Below are 15,159 nucleotides of genomic sequence, written 5' to 3'. Positions count from 1 at the left end.
TTGCTACTAAAATACATTTCTGTGTTCACTGTGAACAGTTGCTGAGTGGATTTAGACCCAGGGAACTTTTCCAGAACATACCGGATTAAGAAACTCTGATATTCATACAATGACTACTATCCCATTTAATTTAAATAGACTGTTTTGGTAAGTTCTGTTAAGTAACACATACCAAATTGCAGAAATAATTGAAGAAGTCATTCTTTTTGAAGCTAGGTCATCAATTAACATTTATTGGCATTACATTTTTCAAACCAAGTAGACTATTTACATTTATACAAACATGAACTTGTGTTAAAAATCATTTACAAGTCAAGGTAGAAGTACAAATACAAAGAATGGCTAAAGAATTGCCATTTTGCTTTAAAAACAATGAAAATGCTTTTAAAAATCACTACAACAAAAAACAGCACTATTAAAATAAGTATAGATGGAAAACTAATACAGTGCAACTATCCAGGACACTCTCAATACAGAAAATACTGCTTGTTACTGCAATAATAATAATAAAGGTGTTGTGAATTTGTCAGTTGCACAATTGTCTTTAGACATTTAATGCATACCCACCAAAAATAATTCTTCAGAGGATAAATGCATTCATGATGAAAAATGATTCTAGTTCATGTACAGATATTTTATTCTAGTTCATGTACAGACCTTTCCTTGTCTTGGTTCAAGGTCTTAATATCTGGTTGCCGAAGATGCTGCGGTACCTCCACCTGTGAAGAAATAAAGGTCAGATTCCCTCATTTTAGTCTTGTACTGTTTACTTATGTGATATTATGGTGCTACACTATTCATTTAAGTCCTCTCTACTCGGATTGTCCTTCATTCTTCCAGCCCTAGAAGGCATCCGCCTTATCAAGACAGCGGCAAACTGGCATCTATTTATAGAGGCATGAAGTGTGAGGAATTCATGGGGTCAAGTTACTTTGTCTGAATGTTCCACTACAGCTATGAATTGAAACCCTAGTTGAGTTTTATTACCTATATAATTTGGTTCATTCCAGAGTATTTGTCTCTCTAACACCTATTCTTCTGGCACAATGACTGCTGTCTTTGAAGAATGCATCTAATATAGGTCAGATTGCATCAAAAGCATGTCACCTGCTATAAGCAGGTGTGGCAACAATGAGAGGTATACTAGATCACACCTAAGCAATACGCTGAGCTTCAAGAAAGTATGTAGCTTTTTGTACATAAACCTTTTGTAATAGGAATAAACATCGAGGACAGGTTGATTATATAGATTATAAAAAAAATTATTCAGTACTGAAAGTATCGTTAAAAAAGCGAATTAAAAATTGACTATTTTACCTAACTATTTTAGCAACATGCTAACGGCAGACTCTATTGAAATCAATTGTGAGTCAAGTCTCTTCTGTGCGTCATATCAGGAGAAATATTTGTATAAATTCCTGCCAATATAAAGTGTTCCAAATGGGTCACGTATGAGTTTCCATTTCAATTGGGATGCTGCCTTAAAAGGCAGCTGCCTATGTAGACATTAGACCGCAAGGTAGCTCACAAGGTTTTGAAACAGAGCCTATTAGGATGAGTTTTTGTGATACTCACCCTCCTGAGATTTCTGATGCTGCTGCCTCTGATGGCATTCATGAGTTCGTCATGAGCACAGCTTTGTGGAGTGGATGGTCTGGAGTTATCCCTGTCATTGATGGGTCTCAAGGCATTCTTTAGGTTTTTTAATATGCTGTTAGTCTGTGCTTGCTTCACTGCCCATTTTTTCCCTTTTTTTGACCTAGATTTGGTGGGACCCTGTTGTTTCTTGGAGGCCTTCTCTTGCTGTATGATGACCTCTGCGATCATCCTGGTGGCTTTAGGTGCAGGAGGTGGTGGTGGAGACGGAGGAGGAGGAGGTGGTGGTGGTGGAACAGGAGCAGCATTCTTCTTTGCTATATCAATACGTGGCACCTTTGGGGATGACCATGGTGAACTCCGAGGGGAACCGTAAGGAGAAGGGGTGGTCATACTTTTCTGAAGGGCAATGGTTCGAGGGTTTGTGGGTGTCGCTGCACCTCCTTGCTGTTGAAGCAACTCCTGCATCCTCTTCTGTCTTTGGAGGTCCTGGTTGCGGGTGAGAATGGTCGTCATGCTTATACGAGGGCCGGGAAAGTCGAACTGGTATCCCAGCTTTATCAGTGTGGTATTCTCCCTTAGTAACTTCACAATCTCCATTTCCACCTGACCTCCACAAATGTGCCATTGGTTGTGAAATCGGAGTTCAGTTAGAGTACAGTTTCATGTTAGGGCTTGCACCAGTGCCAGGATACCTTTTCCTGTAATAAAATTGGACTCAATGTTAAGATTCGTGATGTGGCAGTTGTCTCTCAGCATCTTGGCAATGGAAAAAGCTACCTAGTCGTTGGCATGAGTGTTGGCGAGACTAAAGAAGCGTACATGCGTGTTGGAACGCAAGGCCTCTGTAAAGCAGATAAGGGTCTCTTGGGAGATGTTGTCAATGTTGTTGAGGTTGACCTCAGTGTTATCTGGGTCATTGTAGAGGATCTTCTCCAGAACTTCATCCACAACAGTGGGGTTTCCTGCCAAGCGACTGGGCTCCAGAACCTGGACTTTTTGTTCAACCATTATTGGAGAGTGTCATCTTACAGGCTCTACCATTCTCAGATTGGACTGATCATTGGAAGACCAACACTGCTGAGGCTGATTTGTACAATCCAGTGGAGGTACCATTTTAGTGCTGTTCTCTTCTTCACCTTCATCTTCCTCTGTCACTGGCTCCTCAAGTTCACTTTTCTCTTGTTCTTCTTCAACTTTCTGATACTTTTGTCTTTCTTTCTCATTTTCTTCAGCCTCATCTTTTTCCTCCTCAGATTCTTCGGTGTCACTCTCAGTCACACATTCCTCTTCTCTGGTGTCTTCATCTTTCTGGAACCCAAAATATGATAGTTAGAAAAACAAAAAATGGCACCATTGGTCCTGGTGTTATTTTGAGGCCTCACATACACTCACCGGCCACTTTGTTACGTACACCTGTACATCTACTTATTCATGCGAATACCTAATCAGCCAATCGTGTGGCAGCAGTGTAATGTATAAAATCATGCAGATATGGGTCAGGAGCTTCAATTAATTCTCACATCAACTATCAGAATGGGGAAAAAATGTGATCTCAGTGATTTGGACCGTGGCATGATTTTTGGTGCCAGACGGGCTCGTTTGAGTGTTTCTTTAACTGTTGATCTCCTGGGATTTTCACACACAACAGTCTCTAGAGTGTAAAGAGAATGTTGCGAAAAACAAAAAAAAATCCAGCGAGCAGCAGTTCTGAGGTCAGAGGAGAATGGCCTGACTGGTCCAAGCTGACAGGAAGGTGACAGTAACCCAATATAGGTGAGTGTATATAGGTGTAATATTTGGTGTACTTAAAATAATTTGAAACTCTAGCAAAGGGAAATTGCTTTTGAGACACTACTTTGCTTTTGTTTATAATGAACAGAGACATAGCCATTTGGCATATCCTCCACCCCCACTTTTTCTGTGTCTGTCCCACAACTTTTTAGGGAGATAATCATCACCTCTCAAAGACCTATGGCATAATGTGTCCCTCTACTTTTCAGATCCTTCCTTTGCCATTTTAGCGAATGTTAGCCAAACTGGAAAGACGAATATAGCATCTCAACTCCTTAAGCTTAAGTCGTCGTAGTTCTCGAGTTTGTAGATCTCTGACCTGTCTAGGGCTTGTGGATCCCATCCTTCCCTCCTCCAGCAGTTTTCGGGTCTCATTTTCCCAGTATTTCATCAGAGCATCCCGGCTGAACATTCCGGTGGGAGTCTTAGCTGTCTGATCTTTCTGTCGTAGTCCAGTGGGAACATTGTCATCAGGGTCAATATCCACCAACTCCTTCTCCAGCTCCTGGAGCTCCTCAGCAGTCAGTGAGGCCAACAGCTCATCTTCATCCAAATCCTCGTACTTACTCAATTCTCAACGGTAGCCAAATGTGCTCATGGCCTCCTGGTAGTCTACTCACTGTGTAAAAATCCTGGTTTTGTCTAGTTTTGGTGCATCAAAGAGGATTCTGTGATCTTTGGAGTGATGTAACCAAGAGTGAGTGCTCATCTATTATGGTGGGCAGCTGGGGGGGTCTTTAGAGCAGGATCAGAGAGACAATGGATAAAGCCACAGCCTATTATGCCATTGCTTTTTTGGGAGGCAGGAGTCAATCAGACAGAGCTGCAAAAAGAATGTGAGCTCACAACATGGTCACAGCAAGGCCTGTCAGCAAATCGCGATTGCAATGTTCAAGTCCAAAAAAAGCGCAGATAGATTTTAAGGAAATGGCTTAGAGAGATACAGTGATGCCCTTATAATAGAGAAGCTCCCATGCCAGCAAAGAGCAAAAGAAACTATTTTTCTTGAAACATTTACTGTAAATTTTGTCAGTGTTTTTTTATTGCGGTTTACTTTTACAAAAATATACATTATATAGCATCTAAATGGGATTTATTTAATACAGTAGTTTGATTTATTGAACAATTTATATGAAAGACATCAGACTTTAATATAGTGGAGACTGGGGTTAGTTGTCTCATGGGGAAGTTGTTGCAAGAACTTTATTTCAGTAACTTTAAGGTTTTAAGGTTTTGTAAAATTGTGTACATTTTTGTTTTTTCTAACAGTGCTTTGTATTTTGGTGTTGAACACCTAGTTTAAACCTGTTTTAGAATAAGTTCAGAACAATTTTTTATATATATATATATATTGAGGATAATTTCAAATATCATATTAACTGTATATAGCTTGTGGGTAAACAAGTAAACATAATAATAAAACCACTCTAAAAGGTTGAAATGTGTTCATAGGACAAGAGTATTTTTCATAAATGCAAGGTTGGAGCAGGTTATGCTCTGATGTGCTTTAAATGTTGTAATTTTATACAATTCCATAATAATAATTTGTTAATAATAATAAACCCAAAATAATGGTTTGATGTTTATGTTAGCGTTTACATTTTTGCTGCTTCATAATTTGGGCTTCATAATTGTTTTACAGTTTGAATTTAGCTGAAGAGCCTATAATAGGCTATTTAATGGCAGGTTCCCACTGTGACACCCTGTGACACTGTTGGGGCATGTTGTCACAAAAGGTCTGTGTGTGTTATATTAACTGTTTATTCTTGACAATAACAGTGTATATATTTAATATCTTTTTTTTTTTTTTTTTTTTTTTTTTTTGTAGTTAAGACCTCAAGGAAATTGACTTTCAAATTGAAACGGACCTGAGAAATATTAATTGGAGCAAAAATGTGACAACAATTCCTGGTCTCCCCTATACTCACTACGTCTGGTTATGTATAGAATTTGACTACCCAGAATGCCTTTTGGTGCTTTTAGTTTTTTTCATATGTGCCAAAAATACCACATAGAGCTCATGGAACACTTCACAGAGCTAATAGTGAGGGGCAGATTATCTCAAGAGCTGATATCGGCCTGGCATGAAACATTGTGTGGATTTGAAAAATCCTCTTCGCTCCTCGCCTTTTACTGGTCTCATTTTGCTTTTGATATCATCAGGATAAAAATGTGCTTTATTACTGCATTTATCAATGTAGACGTCATACTATTAAATCCTGCTTGGAAAGTTGTGAATCTGAATGTAGACTAATGGTTAGATATTTATGGATTTTGAAAGCCATAGTCTCTTAGGTCAGGCCAGTGTGTGTAATGCTCAGTTTTGGTCCAAGTGTCAAATGTTAGATAAGCTGTTTGTTGTCCCATTGGATCCAAACAACCACTCAGCCTGGATGGAGCGAGGCTTGATCTGTGTGTATGACAGGAACACAATGTGCACTGTATCACTGGCGTCGCCGGCAGGCGTTGACAGAGCAGGAATGTTGTTGCTTTAATAACAAGGGGCACTAGCAACACAAGCTTTTGTAAGATCTGTAAGTGTGTTGTTGGACCAGGGCCAAGATTGATGATATTTCTCAACGTGTGGTCAAATTTGAAATTTATGTCATATTGTTATGGTTAAAGAAACAGAGTAACATTTATTATCAGACATGTTTTAGCATGTGATAAATATAAAATGTCAGCAAGTGACTTTTCTATAAAAATTGTGTTGTCAAACTGTTTCAGGTCTAAGAGATTTATTAGATGCAGAATATATATTTGCGCACTGTAGACTGTAAGGGTGAATCTCACGAAAACTGTCAATTATCATTAAAGTCTTAATTGTTCTACAATAGGCTTCAATATTAAGGGTGAAATGAGACCTGGATGTGTTCTTGACAGGTTTTGTGAGATTCACCCATTAACTTATGAAACTGATATAATCATGATATTATTTAAAAACAAACCTTAATCATATTACTACATAATTTGACTGTTACAAAACATTTTCATCCAAGTAAAAGAAATCTAAATCAAATACATATACAAAACTAATTAAGAGGAAGAAAACAATTACTCGTCCTTTACCTAGAATCTAATGTTCTACAATTTGACCATAAACATCATATTCTTTGTAAATCAGATAGTTCTTCAGTGCTGGGGGGAAAGGAACAGTGCGCATGAACTCTGGATTGTTCAGTCTTCTGAGTGTCATCTGTGTCCTGATAACCAGCCTGGCCAGGTGTTTCAGGGGCCTTGGGTTTCCTGGCGTCACATGGAGATGTTAAATGGTTACTTAAAGGAATAGTTTATCCCAAAAAATTAACATGCGTTATAAAAAAAAAAAAACAGCATGTTTGGAACAGCATTAGGGTGAGTAAATAATGGCAACATTTGTATTTTTGGGTGAACTGTCCTTCTATTGGCTATAAAAACTTTGAACTTGTGGCCTCATTGTTTACAGAAGTGTCTTACGGAGGATGTCACAGATGTCGGGCCACTCCTCCTGCTTCTCCAGAATATGTTGCAGGGTGGAGCAAATGTGCACGTGACTCACGTAATCCAGGAGAGTTTGGACCACTCTTCCCGCCAAATGCGCCACCGATACCACACTAATGAACTCGCAAAACTTATAAAAACAGAACAGAGTGTATAATTAGGCAGCGTGCAAATATATAGGCTTGACCAACCTCATACAGTCATGTTGATATACCAAATTTTTGGCAAAATATTTTTACGTGGCTGGTTTTACGTACCCCGGCACTTTCTTGGTGAAAGTGGAAACACTAGAGGCACTACAACAACAATGACTTGTATTCCCTTTCACACAAAACACTTACTTTTCCTACAATGCTACCGTATGACATTTAGGCGATACATACAGTGCATCCGGAAAGTATTCATAGCGCTTCACTTTTTCCACATTTTGTTATGTTACAGCCTTATTCCAAAATTGATTAAATTCATTATTTTCCTCAAAAGTCTACAAACAATACCCCATAATGACAATGTGAAAGAAGTTTGTTTGAAATCTTTGCAAATTTATTAAAAATAAAAAACGAAAAAAATCACATGTACATAAGTATTCACAGCCTTTGCCATGACACTCAAAATTGAGCTCAGGTGCATCCTGTTTCCATTTATCATCCTTGAGATGTTTCTACAACTTGATTGGAGTCCACCTGTGGTAAATTCAGTTGATTGGACATGATTTGGAAAGGCACACACCTGTCTATATAAGGTCCCACAGTTAACAGTGCATGTCATAGCACAAACCAAGCCATGAAGTCCAAGGAATTGTCTGTAGACCTCTGATACAGGATTGTATCGAGGCTCAGATCTGGGGAAGGGTACAGAAAAATTTCTGCAGCATTGAAGGTCCCAATGAGCACAGTAGCCTCCATCATCCTTAAATGGAAGAAGTTTGGAACCACCAGGACTCTTCCTAGAGCTGGCCGCCTGGCCAAACTGAGCAAACGGGGGAGAAGGGCCTTAGTCAGGGAGGTGACCAAGAACCCGATGGTCACTCTGAAAGAGCTCCAGCATTTCTCTGTGGAGAGAGGGGAAACTTCCAGAAGAACAACCATCTCTGCAGCACTCCACCAATCAGGTCTGTATGGTAGAGTGGCCAGACGGAAGCCACTCCTCAGTAAAAGGCACATGACAGCCTGCCTGAAGTTTGCCAAAAGGCACCTGAAGGACTCTCAGACCATGAGAAACAAAGATTGAACTCTTTGGCCTGAATGGCAAGTGTTATGTCTGGAGGAAACCAGGCACCGCTCATCACCTGGCCAATACCATCCCTACAGTGAAGCATGGTGGTGGCAGCATCATGCTGTGGGGATGTTTTTGAGCGGCAGGAACTGGGAGACTAGTCAGGATCGAGGGAAAGATCAATGCAGCAATGTACAGAGACATCCTTGATGAAAACCTGCTCCAGAGCACTCTGGACCTCAGACTGGGGCAAAGGTTCATCTTCCAACAGGACAACGACCCTAAGCACACAGCCAAGATAACAAAGGAGTGGCTCTGGGACAACTCTGTGAATGTCCTTGAGTGGCCCAGCCAGAGCCCAGACTTGAACCCGATTGAACATCTCTGGAGAGATCTGAAAATGGCTGTGCACCGACGCTCCCCATCCAACCTGATGGAGCTTGAGAGGTCCTGCAAAGAAGAATGGGAGACACTATCCAAAAATAGGTGTGCCAAGCTTGTAGCATCATACTCAAAAAGACTTGAGGCTGTAATTTGTGCCAAAGGTGCTTCAACAATGTACTGAGCAAAGGCTGTGAATACTTATGTACATGTGATTTTTTTCGTTTTTTATTTTTAATAAATTTGCAAAGATTTCAAACAAACTTCTTTCACATTGTCATTATGGGGTATTGTTTGTAGACTTTTGAGGAAAATAATGCATTTAATCCATTTTGGAATAAGGCTGTAACATAATAAAATGTGGAAAAAGTGAAGCGCTGTGAATACTTTCCGGATGCACTGTATGTTTGCATTACATAACTGACTACATTTACAAGTATTTCAAGTGTGATTAAATTGCACGGTACCTCATATGATAGAGTGTTGCAACTAAGATGCAAAGGACCGGGGTACGAGTCCAGAAGAGGAATCACAAATTCATGTCGCATTTTGCTTTTTATGACACTATCGATTAGGTTCAAGGTTTAGAGTAGGGAGCCTGTCTTGTTTATTACAAACTTGATATAGCATTAACCTTAAAATCTCGCATTTGCGCAACACAGTGGACCTTTCCCCTCAGAGCTGCCGCAATACGTGCAAGGGACCATGTAATATAATTTTGCATCAATGTTTCTACAGTCACGTAATTTTCATGAGATCCGGCTGGACATCACATATTAATTGAGCCCCCTGAGAGAATATACACTGGTATAATTAATAAATTGCTATTTTGTTCAAGTAGGGGCGAATTCAAATTGAAAGTGATCATCCCTATGCCCTACTCCCTTGAAGGACAGATCTCTTGTTGTGGGCACTCTAAAGGGGGGATGAAAATAATTTATGAATGTACCCTTCAATAATAATCTTGTAAAAGGGCTCTTCGTGAAAGTTTTCTTACTTTTGTTTGGAACAAACCTTCAAGTGGCATCCCCTTCCAGAAGTGCCCTACAAGAGCACAAAACAGCCATCTGGAAAACGCTCTAGGTATAGCTACAGGCCGGAGACCTCCAAATGGGGCGGAATCTCCAAAAGAAGGCGGTATACTCCAGAAAGTGGGTTGCATAAACTCCAAAAGGGGGTGTCACTTCCACTCACGGTTAAGGTTAGGGAAAGGGTAAGGGGCTCCCTATATCTTTAAAGGTGGTTTGCAGCTCCCTGCAGCTATATCCTTCAAATTTTTTTTGCCAATCCTGTTTAGTAACTATTTCATGAATTCTCCCCATTGTTTTTTAGACTAAAAAAAAAGAATAATACTTACAGTTACTTTGTTCGGATTACACTTGATTTCGTACGTCTGGCTATGAAACTCTGCCCATGTGTATGTTGCTGCACAGTTGTCATGGTAACACTCGAAACAGCTCTCTGCTTGGTAACCGTTGTTAAGGAGCAGACGCAGCATCATTTCATCCTTGAGGCAGTACTGCAATGCCGTGGGAAATATTGTGTCACTGATGACAGAGAAGATGCAGTTAGCGTCCGCCCCGTGGGCAAGAAGCAACCGCACCAATTCGTAATTCCCAGCCCTGACTGCCACCAAGAGGGAGCGCAGAGGGTCCAGGTCCGTTTTCGCACCTGCTTTCAGAAGCAGCTCTGTGCAGGTGACATCTCCATTGCAGATGGCAAAGTACAGCGGAGTTTTCCTCATGTCACCGTAGTTTTCAGAGATATGGCAGCCTAGGATGGGGTTGACATCAAAGCCCTTCTCGATCAGCAGCTCTAGACAGTCAACGTGACCTCCGTCCGCTGCAGAATGAACTGGACTCATCCCTGATAAACGAATGGCTCTTTTAGTGGTAATGGGAATGAAGGTCCTCAGAGCTCTGTCAATTTAAAGAAAGACAGATACTGTCTACTGTTGCAACATTTTAAGGCATCATTGTAAGATATCCCATCATGTTAAGTATGCTGCCTCCTAAGATAACTTCTTTTGACCAAATTCTAAGCATCGTATGTATCTTTCACAGAGAAGACAACACACAGTGCAGTATCACTAGGTGGCGACATTGAGGGGAAACTTGATGAAAATATACAGTAGAAGAAGATGCTAAGCTTATAGGATGGTGAAGTTCAGAGATGGTTGATGCCAACCTGGGACCTACCCATGCCTAAATCCACCACTGACTCTTAAGCTACTTTATTAGTGTATATCTGAATATTTTGTAATAAATTAAAATATATGGTTATATACTTGAAATCAACTTAAAATCAATACATTTATACTGTATATTTTCATTGTTTTGAATTACATTACATCATTTGCAATGCTTCATGGGATTGTAGTTCATTCCCTTATCAAAGACGTTAAATACACAGTCTTGTTCCATCATCTTTTTGTCTGAATTTCAAATATGTTTTGCTTCAAATCAAAGTTCGTAATTTTGTTATTCACCTTGGAGCTGGTTGGTTTGGTTCTTTTATCAAGGATTTTCTGAAATCCCAAAGGAAAAATTAATGGGGGAAAAAAACTTGTTTACAGGCACTGCTGCACTCAACTGCAAGTTGAGTTTCCAGTACAGAGTTTTGTGTGGTGTGAGTATTTGCTGCCTTTGTAGAGTGTTCTAAATCTGTCACTTATGAGGATACACGATGGTTAGTATGCTGCCTTCGAAGGCAGATGCCTATGTAGGCAGTAGGGAGCGAGGCAGCTCGCTAGGTTTTGGAACAGAGCTAGTATGTTTTCATTATGCAAAGCTGTCTATGAAGTATGGTGACACTGATTTAATATGTTCTCACAGATAGTGCCCTTCATAGGCTGCACGGTGAATGGGAAGTTGAGAGCAAAGGCTGGCTACGTTAGGACTAGCGCCGTGTTGTAAGAGGAGATCAATGCAGTCCAGGTTTCCAGAGCCTGCTGCATCATATAGCACACTGTCTCCATTGGAAGCTTGAGCGGTAACATCGCCCCCTAGAGGAGAGAGACAGAAATCAGTAGGCATTCACAGAAGACTCTTTAAACTAGGATGTGCACCAATGAATCATTCACATCTAGGAATGTGTATTAAGTAAGTCAATAAGATCACATTTGATTTCATGTTAACTGTAATTACTTTTAACTTTCTACAGAATGTTTTTCAGGTCCAAGTCTATACATTTCTCCTTACATTGTGTTGACTCTTGGTCAGCTTGGTCACATGACTTACCGTTTTGGATGAGGATAGCCAGTATATCAGCGTGGCCGTACTCTGCAGCGATACCCATTGGTGTAACCCCATGCCCGTCCCGACCCATGATCTTTGCCCCGTGTCTCAGCAACAGCATTAGGATGTCTGCACAGCCCACCTTTGCGGCCTCATGGGTGGCTGTCCACTTCTTTAAACACACCTGCTCCACAAAGGCTCCTCCCATAATGAGCGTTTCAACCATATCATAGGAGCCTGTCCTTACAGCTGCAAAGGGAAATGTAGGATTAGATTTAACTACACGGCCTGATTCCTAGAATGTATAATTTATGCAATAATAGTCAAAATGTTGGATTGTTTGTTATGACAGATTTTCTGAATTACTTAGGGCACTATATGCTAATCCTTAAAAATCGTTTTATACTTTCATGCACTAGCCAATGAGACATCACTTTGTTCTTTATTCGGTGCTGTTTAAATTATGAGTGTACTTAAGTTGTACTTCATACTTTTGGTTTAGTCCTCAGGATTGTCAGGACATTTTGTGGGCAAGTCAGAGGCTGAGTTTAGATTGGCATACTACAATACTACTCTTACTCTTTTTGCCGTATAAATAGTATGGTAGTATGCCATTGCAAAATCAAAATCAAAAGAAAAAATAAGGTCAATTTTTAGGATTTTTTTGCATTATGATGTATTTTCATGACAATTAAGTACCCCTTCTCCATTCTGAGTAGGCAACTGTAATGTTAATAAAATCTCAATTTCATTACTAATGTGAAAAAATGTAACTGTATGTAACACAATTTTTAGATACTAATGTAAATTGAAAAAAATATGTATTATTTAATTTGTAAAGTACAATTTTAAGTATACAGTATATACTTAAAATTGTACATATTAAGAATACATTACAAATACTTAATTTACATCAATTTTAATAAACAAAAACAAATTCCACACAGGATGATTTGAATGACTGTTTTACAGTAATGGAAATAAGACTTTTTTCACATTACACATATAATGAGAATTTGTGACAAAAAAAAAAAAAAATGTAACAATCCAACAATTATATATATAATTTTTTTTTTTCTTGGATAGTGGGGTATAATATGAACTAGACATCCTCCTATGATCCACCTAATATTATGGTACAAAATAAGGACAGACTGAACTCCAAAAAAGCTAATTTCATGATGTGATTTTATAATGTTTTGTTGCAATACCCAGAAGAAGTGGAGTCTCATTATTGCTGTTGGTGTTATGTGGAGAAGCTCCGTGCTGGAGCAGAACCTTCACGTTCTCCAAATATCCTGCTTGAGAAGCCAGAGTCAGAGCGGTCTCTCCATCACCTGTCACCTCCTCCATACTCAGCTCATAGGATGCTGTCCAGGAAAAACAGCTGTTACTGCTGCTTAATGTAATATTAGCATATCAGACTAGAAAGAAAAGTTTGTCGAGACTTGGCTGACAAAGCTTTGTATAAAAAGTTTAAAATAAGTGAATGGATAGAATTATTAAAGACATAATTAATTGCTAACTTTTAGCCTATATTATACTCATTTCAGATATTATGTGTTAGATTCGAAATTTAACCCAGACACGTTGTGCTCTCCGCTCACCCATAAGGACAGTATCCAGCACATGTGCATCTGGCTGGACTGAAGCTCTGTGCAAAGGAAGCCAACCCCTGCTGTCTCTTTCCTTAAAGGCTTTGCTGCACTTATGCAGTTGCTTTAGTGCAAGAACATCACCTGGATAACATTACATTACACATGCAGTATCAAGTGATTGAGCAACTTCCACAACCAAAATAGAACTGTTATTTAGATAAAGGTTTATACATATTATGTACCTTGCTTTATTGCAGATAAAATCTTGAGGTTTTCATCGATGACTGTTTCTAATGTGCTGCATGAGAGATTGAAATATGCCTTAGTATAAAGCATAGAGTAGATTGGTTTTAAATACAGACAATTTAGCTCAACTTTGAGTGCATAAGATTTTTGTTCGTACAATACCTTAGTGGGTTATTCAAAATAGAGAAGCCGCAAGCATCTTGGAGGCTCAATTGAATAGCATACTCAATGAGCTGATCTTCATCCGTTTGTTCAATGTACTCCATTATGGTTCAGAGTTTACAAAGACATACACATGAACAAGAACTGAAGTCTTGTCGAGGAGTTATAAAACTGGCTGCTACTACAAGTTTTAACTCTATTTCTATCTGAAAGTTTGATAACCTATCTGACGCAAAGTCAAGCACCATTCAGCATAGCAAAATACAGACTGAGTTTGTTTTTGCAGGTCCTCGAGTATATATTTAGTCCTGACCCGCTTTCTCTAGACACTTTGAGAATGCAGGTCACTTTGACATGACTGTGAAAGTGAGTTCGAGTTGCATCATGTGTACGGGTAAATAAACACACATACCATTTCCATTCTGTAGTCTACATATCAAATTAATAATTGAATTAATGTAAATACTATGATTTATAGCAAAACTGAAATATGCAGGTAATTTTGCCAGTAGTGATGATTGAAGTTGTGATTTTATTATAAAAAATGGACAGGTTTATGCACATTTGTCTCTAAGTGAAATTACAGAAGAGGATAAAAATTATATATATATAATAATAATAATGCAGCTTTGTAAGGGAGGGTTGTTGTCACTAAATGTAAAATATATAAGGTGTGTCACACGCAGGGCTGTAGCAAGGTATTCTGGGCCCCCTGACTGTATATCGCTCTGGGCCCCTTTCCTATTAAAAAATACAGTTTAGAATTTGATGTGGGCCCCTAGAATTATTACCACGTTTCACCCCACTAGCTACGGCCCAGGTCACATGCTTTTGATTTATTTGTTTGAGATTTGTATTGTAGGATTTTTTATTATGAAGTATTAATTGTGCACTCAGTAACTTGTCTATGTGTCATTTTGGCCTTACACTGACACCTAGCGGCTTGGATGCAGCATTACTTAAAATCAATAGTTTTCAGTTTCAGATGCCATTGTAGAAATTTTGTATTCACAGTCAGCCATGATCAGAGCTGGATTGGTAATCTGGCATACCGGGCATTTTCCCGGTGGGCCGACGCACTTTGGGGCTGATCAGGGGCGGACTGGCCATCGGGAGAACCGGGACTAAGCTGAAATGAGCCACCGTGTTATGCAGAACGGGCCACAAAATGGCATAAAAGTCAATCCTCTGAATAAAGTTTGTCAATCACCCCATCTATGGAGGATACTGGCATAAAAAGAGGCACCAAAGTCTTATCACCCTGGAGCTCTAGAGTGGTTACCCTCTGTAACTAAGCAGGGTTGAGCCTGGTCAGTACCTGGATGGAAGACCTCCTGGGGCAAACTAAGGTTGCTGCTGGAAGAGGTGTAATTGAGGCCAGCAGAGGGTGCCCACTCTGCAGTCTGTGGGGGTCCTAACACCCCAGTATAGTGATGGGGACACTGTAAACA

The 15,159-nt window shown here is 39.5% G+C and overlaps 1 protein-coding gene across 2 annotated transcripts; it reads right to left on the bottom strand.

The window, feature by feature from the left end:
* Positions 1–200: 200 nt before the first annotated feature.
* On the bottom strand, positions 201–14,387 carry LOC127434825 (ankyrin repeat and SOCS box protein 15-like). 2 transcript variants are annotated; one of them, XM_051687828.1, is made up of 10 exons: positions 13,709–14,377; positions 13,543–13,598; positions 13,310–13,441; positions 12,914–13,072; positions 11,706–11,951; positions 11,299–11,470; positions 9,824–10,385; positions 6,847–7,000; positions 1,576–6,636; positions 201–719 (listed from the first exon to the last, which is right to left on the bottom strand). In XM_051687828.1, exons 1-9 carry the CDS (start codon positions 13,810–13,812, stop codon positions 6,467–6,469), a joined length of 1,755 nt encoding a protein of 584 aa, XP_051543788.1. In that variant the 5' UTR covers positions 13,813–14,377; the 3' UTR covers positions 201–719; positions 1,576–6,466. The 2 variants fall into 2 exon arrangements, with proteins under 2 accessions (XP_051543788.1, XP_051543789.1); XM_051687829.1 differs by lacking the exons at positions 201–719; positions 6,847–7,000 and having other exon boundaries at positions 6,477–6,636; positions 13,709–14,387.
* Positions 14,388–15,159: the final 772 nt, after the last annotated feature.

Source organism: Myxocyprinus asiaticus, chromosome 45 (assembly GCF_019703515.2).
Source record: "Myxocyprinus asiaticus isolate MX2 ecotype Aquarium Trade chromosome 45, UBuf_Myxa_2, whole genome shotgun sequence".
Lineage (NCBI taxonomy): Eukaryota > Metazoa > Chordata > Actinopteri > Cypriniformes > Catostomidae > Myxocyprinus > Myxocyprinus asiaticus.
Note: the sequence above shows the minus strand (reverse complement) of the source record. Positions and strands in the feature narration are given on the sequence as shown.

Coding starts and splice junctions, on each gene's coding strand:
- LOC127434825 (XM_051687828.1), bottom strand. CDS start 13,812: ATGGAGTACATTGAACAAACGGATGAAGATCAGCTCATTGAGTATGCT. Junction 11,952..12,913: donor TGAGACTCCACTTCTTCTGG/GTATTGCAACAA, acceptor TTCCCTTTGCAG/CTGTAAGGACAGGCTCCTAT. Junction 6,637..6,846: donor CGACATCTGTGACATCCTCC/GTAAGACACTTC, acceptor ATGTGACGCCAG/GAAACCCAAGGCCCCTGAAA.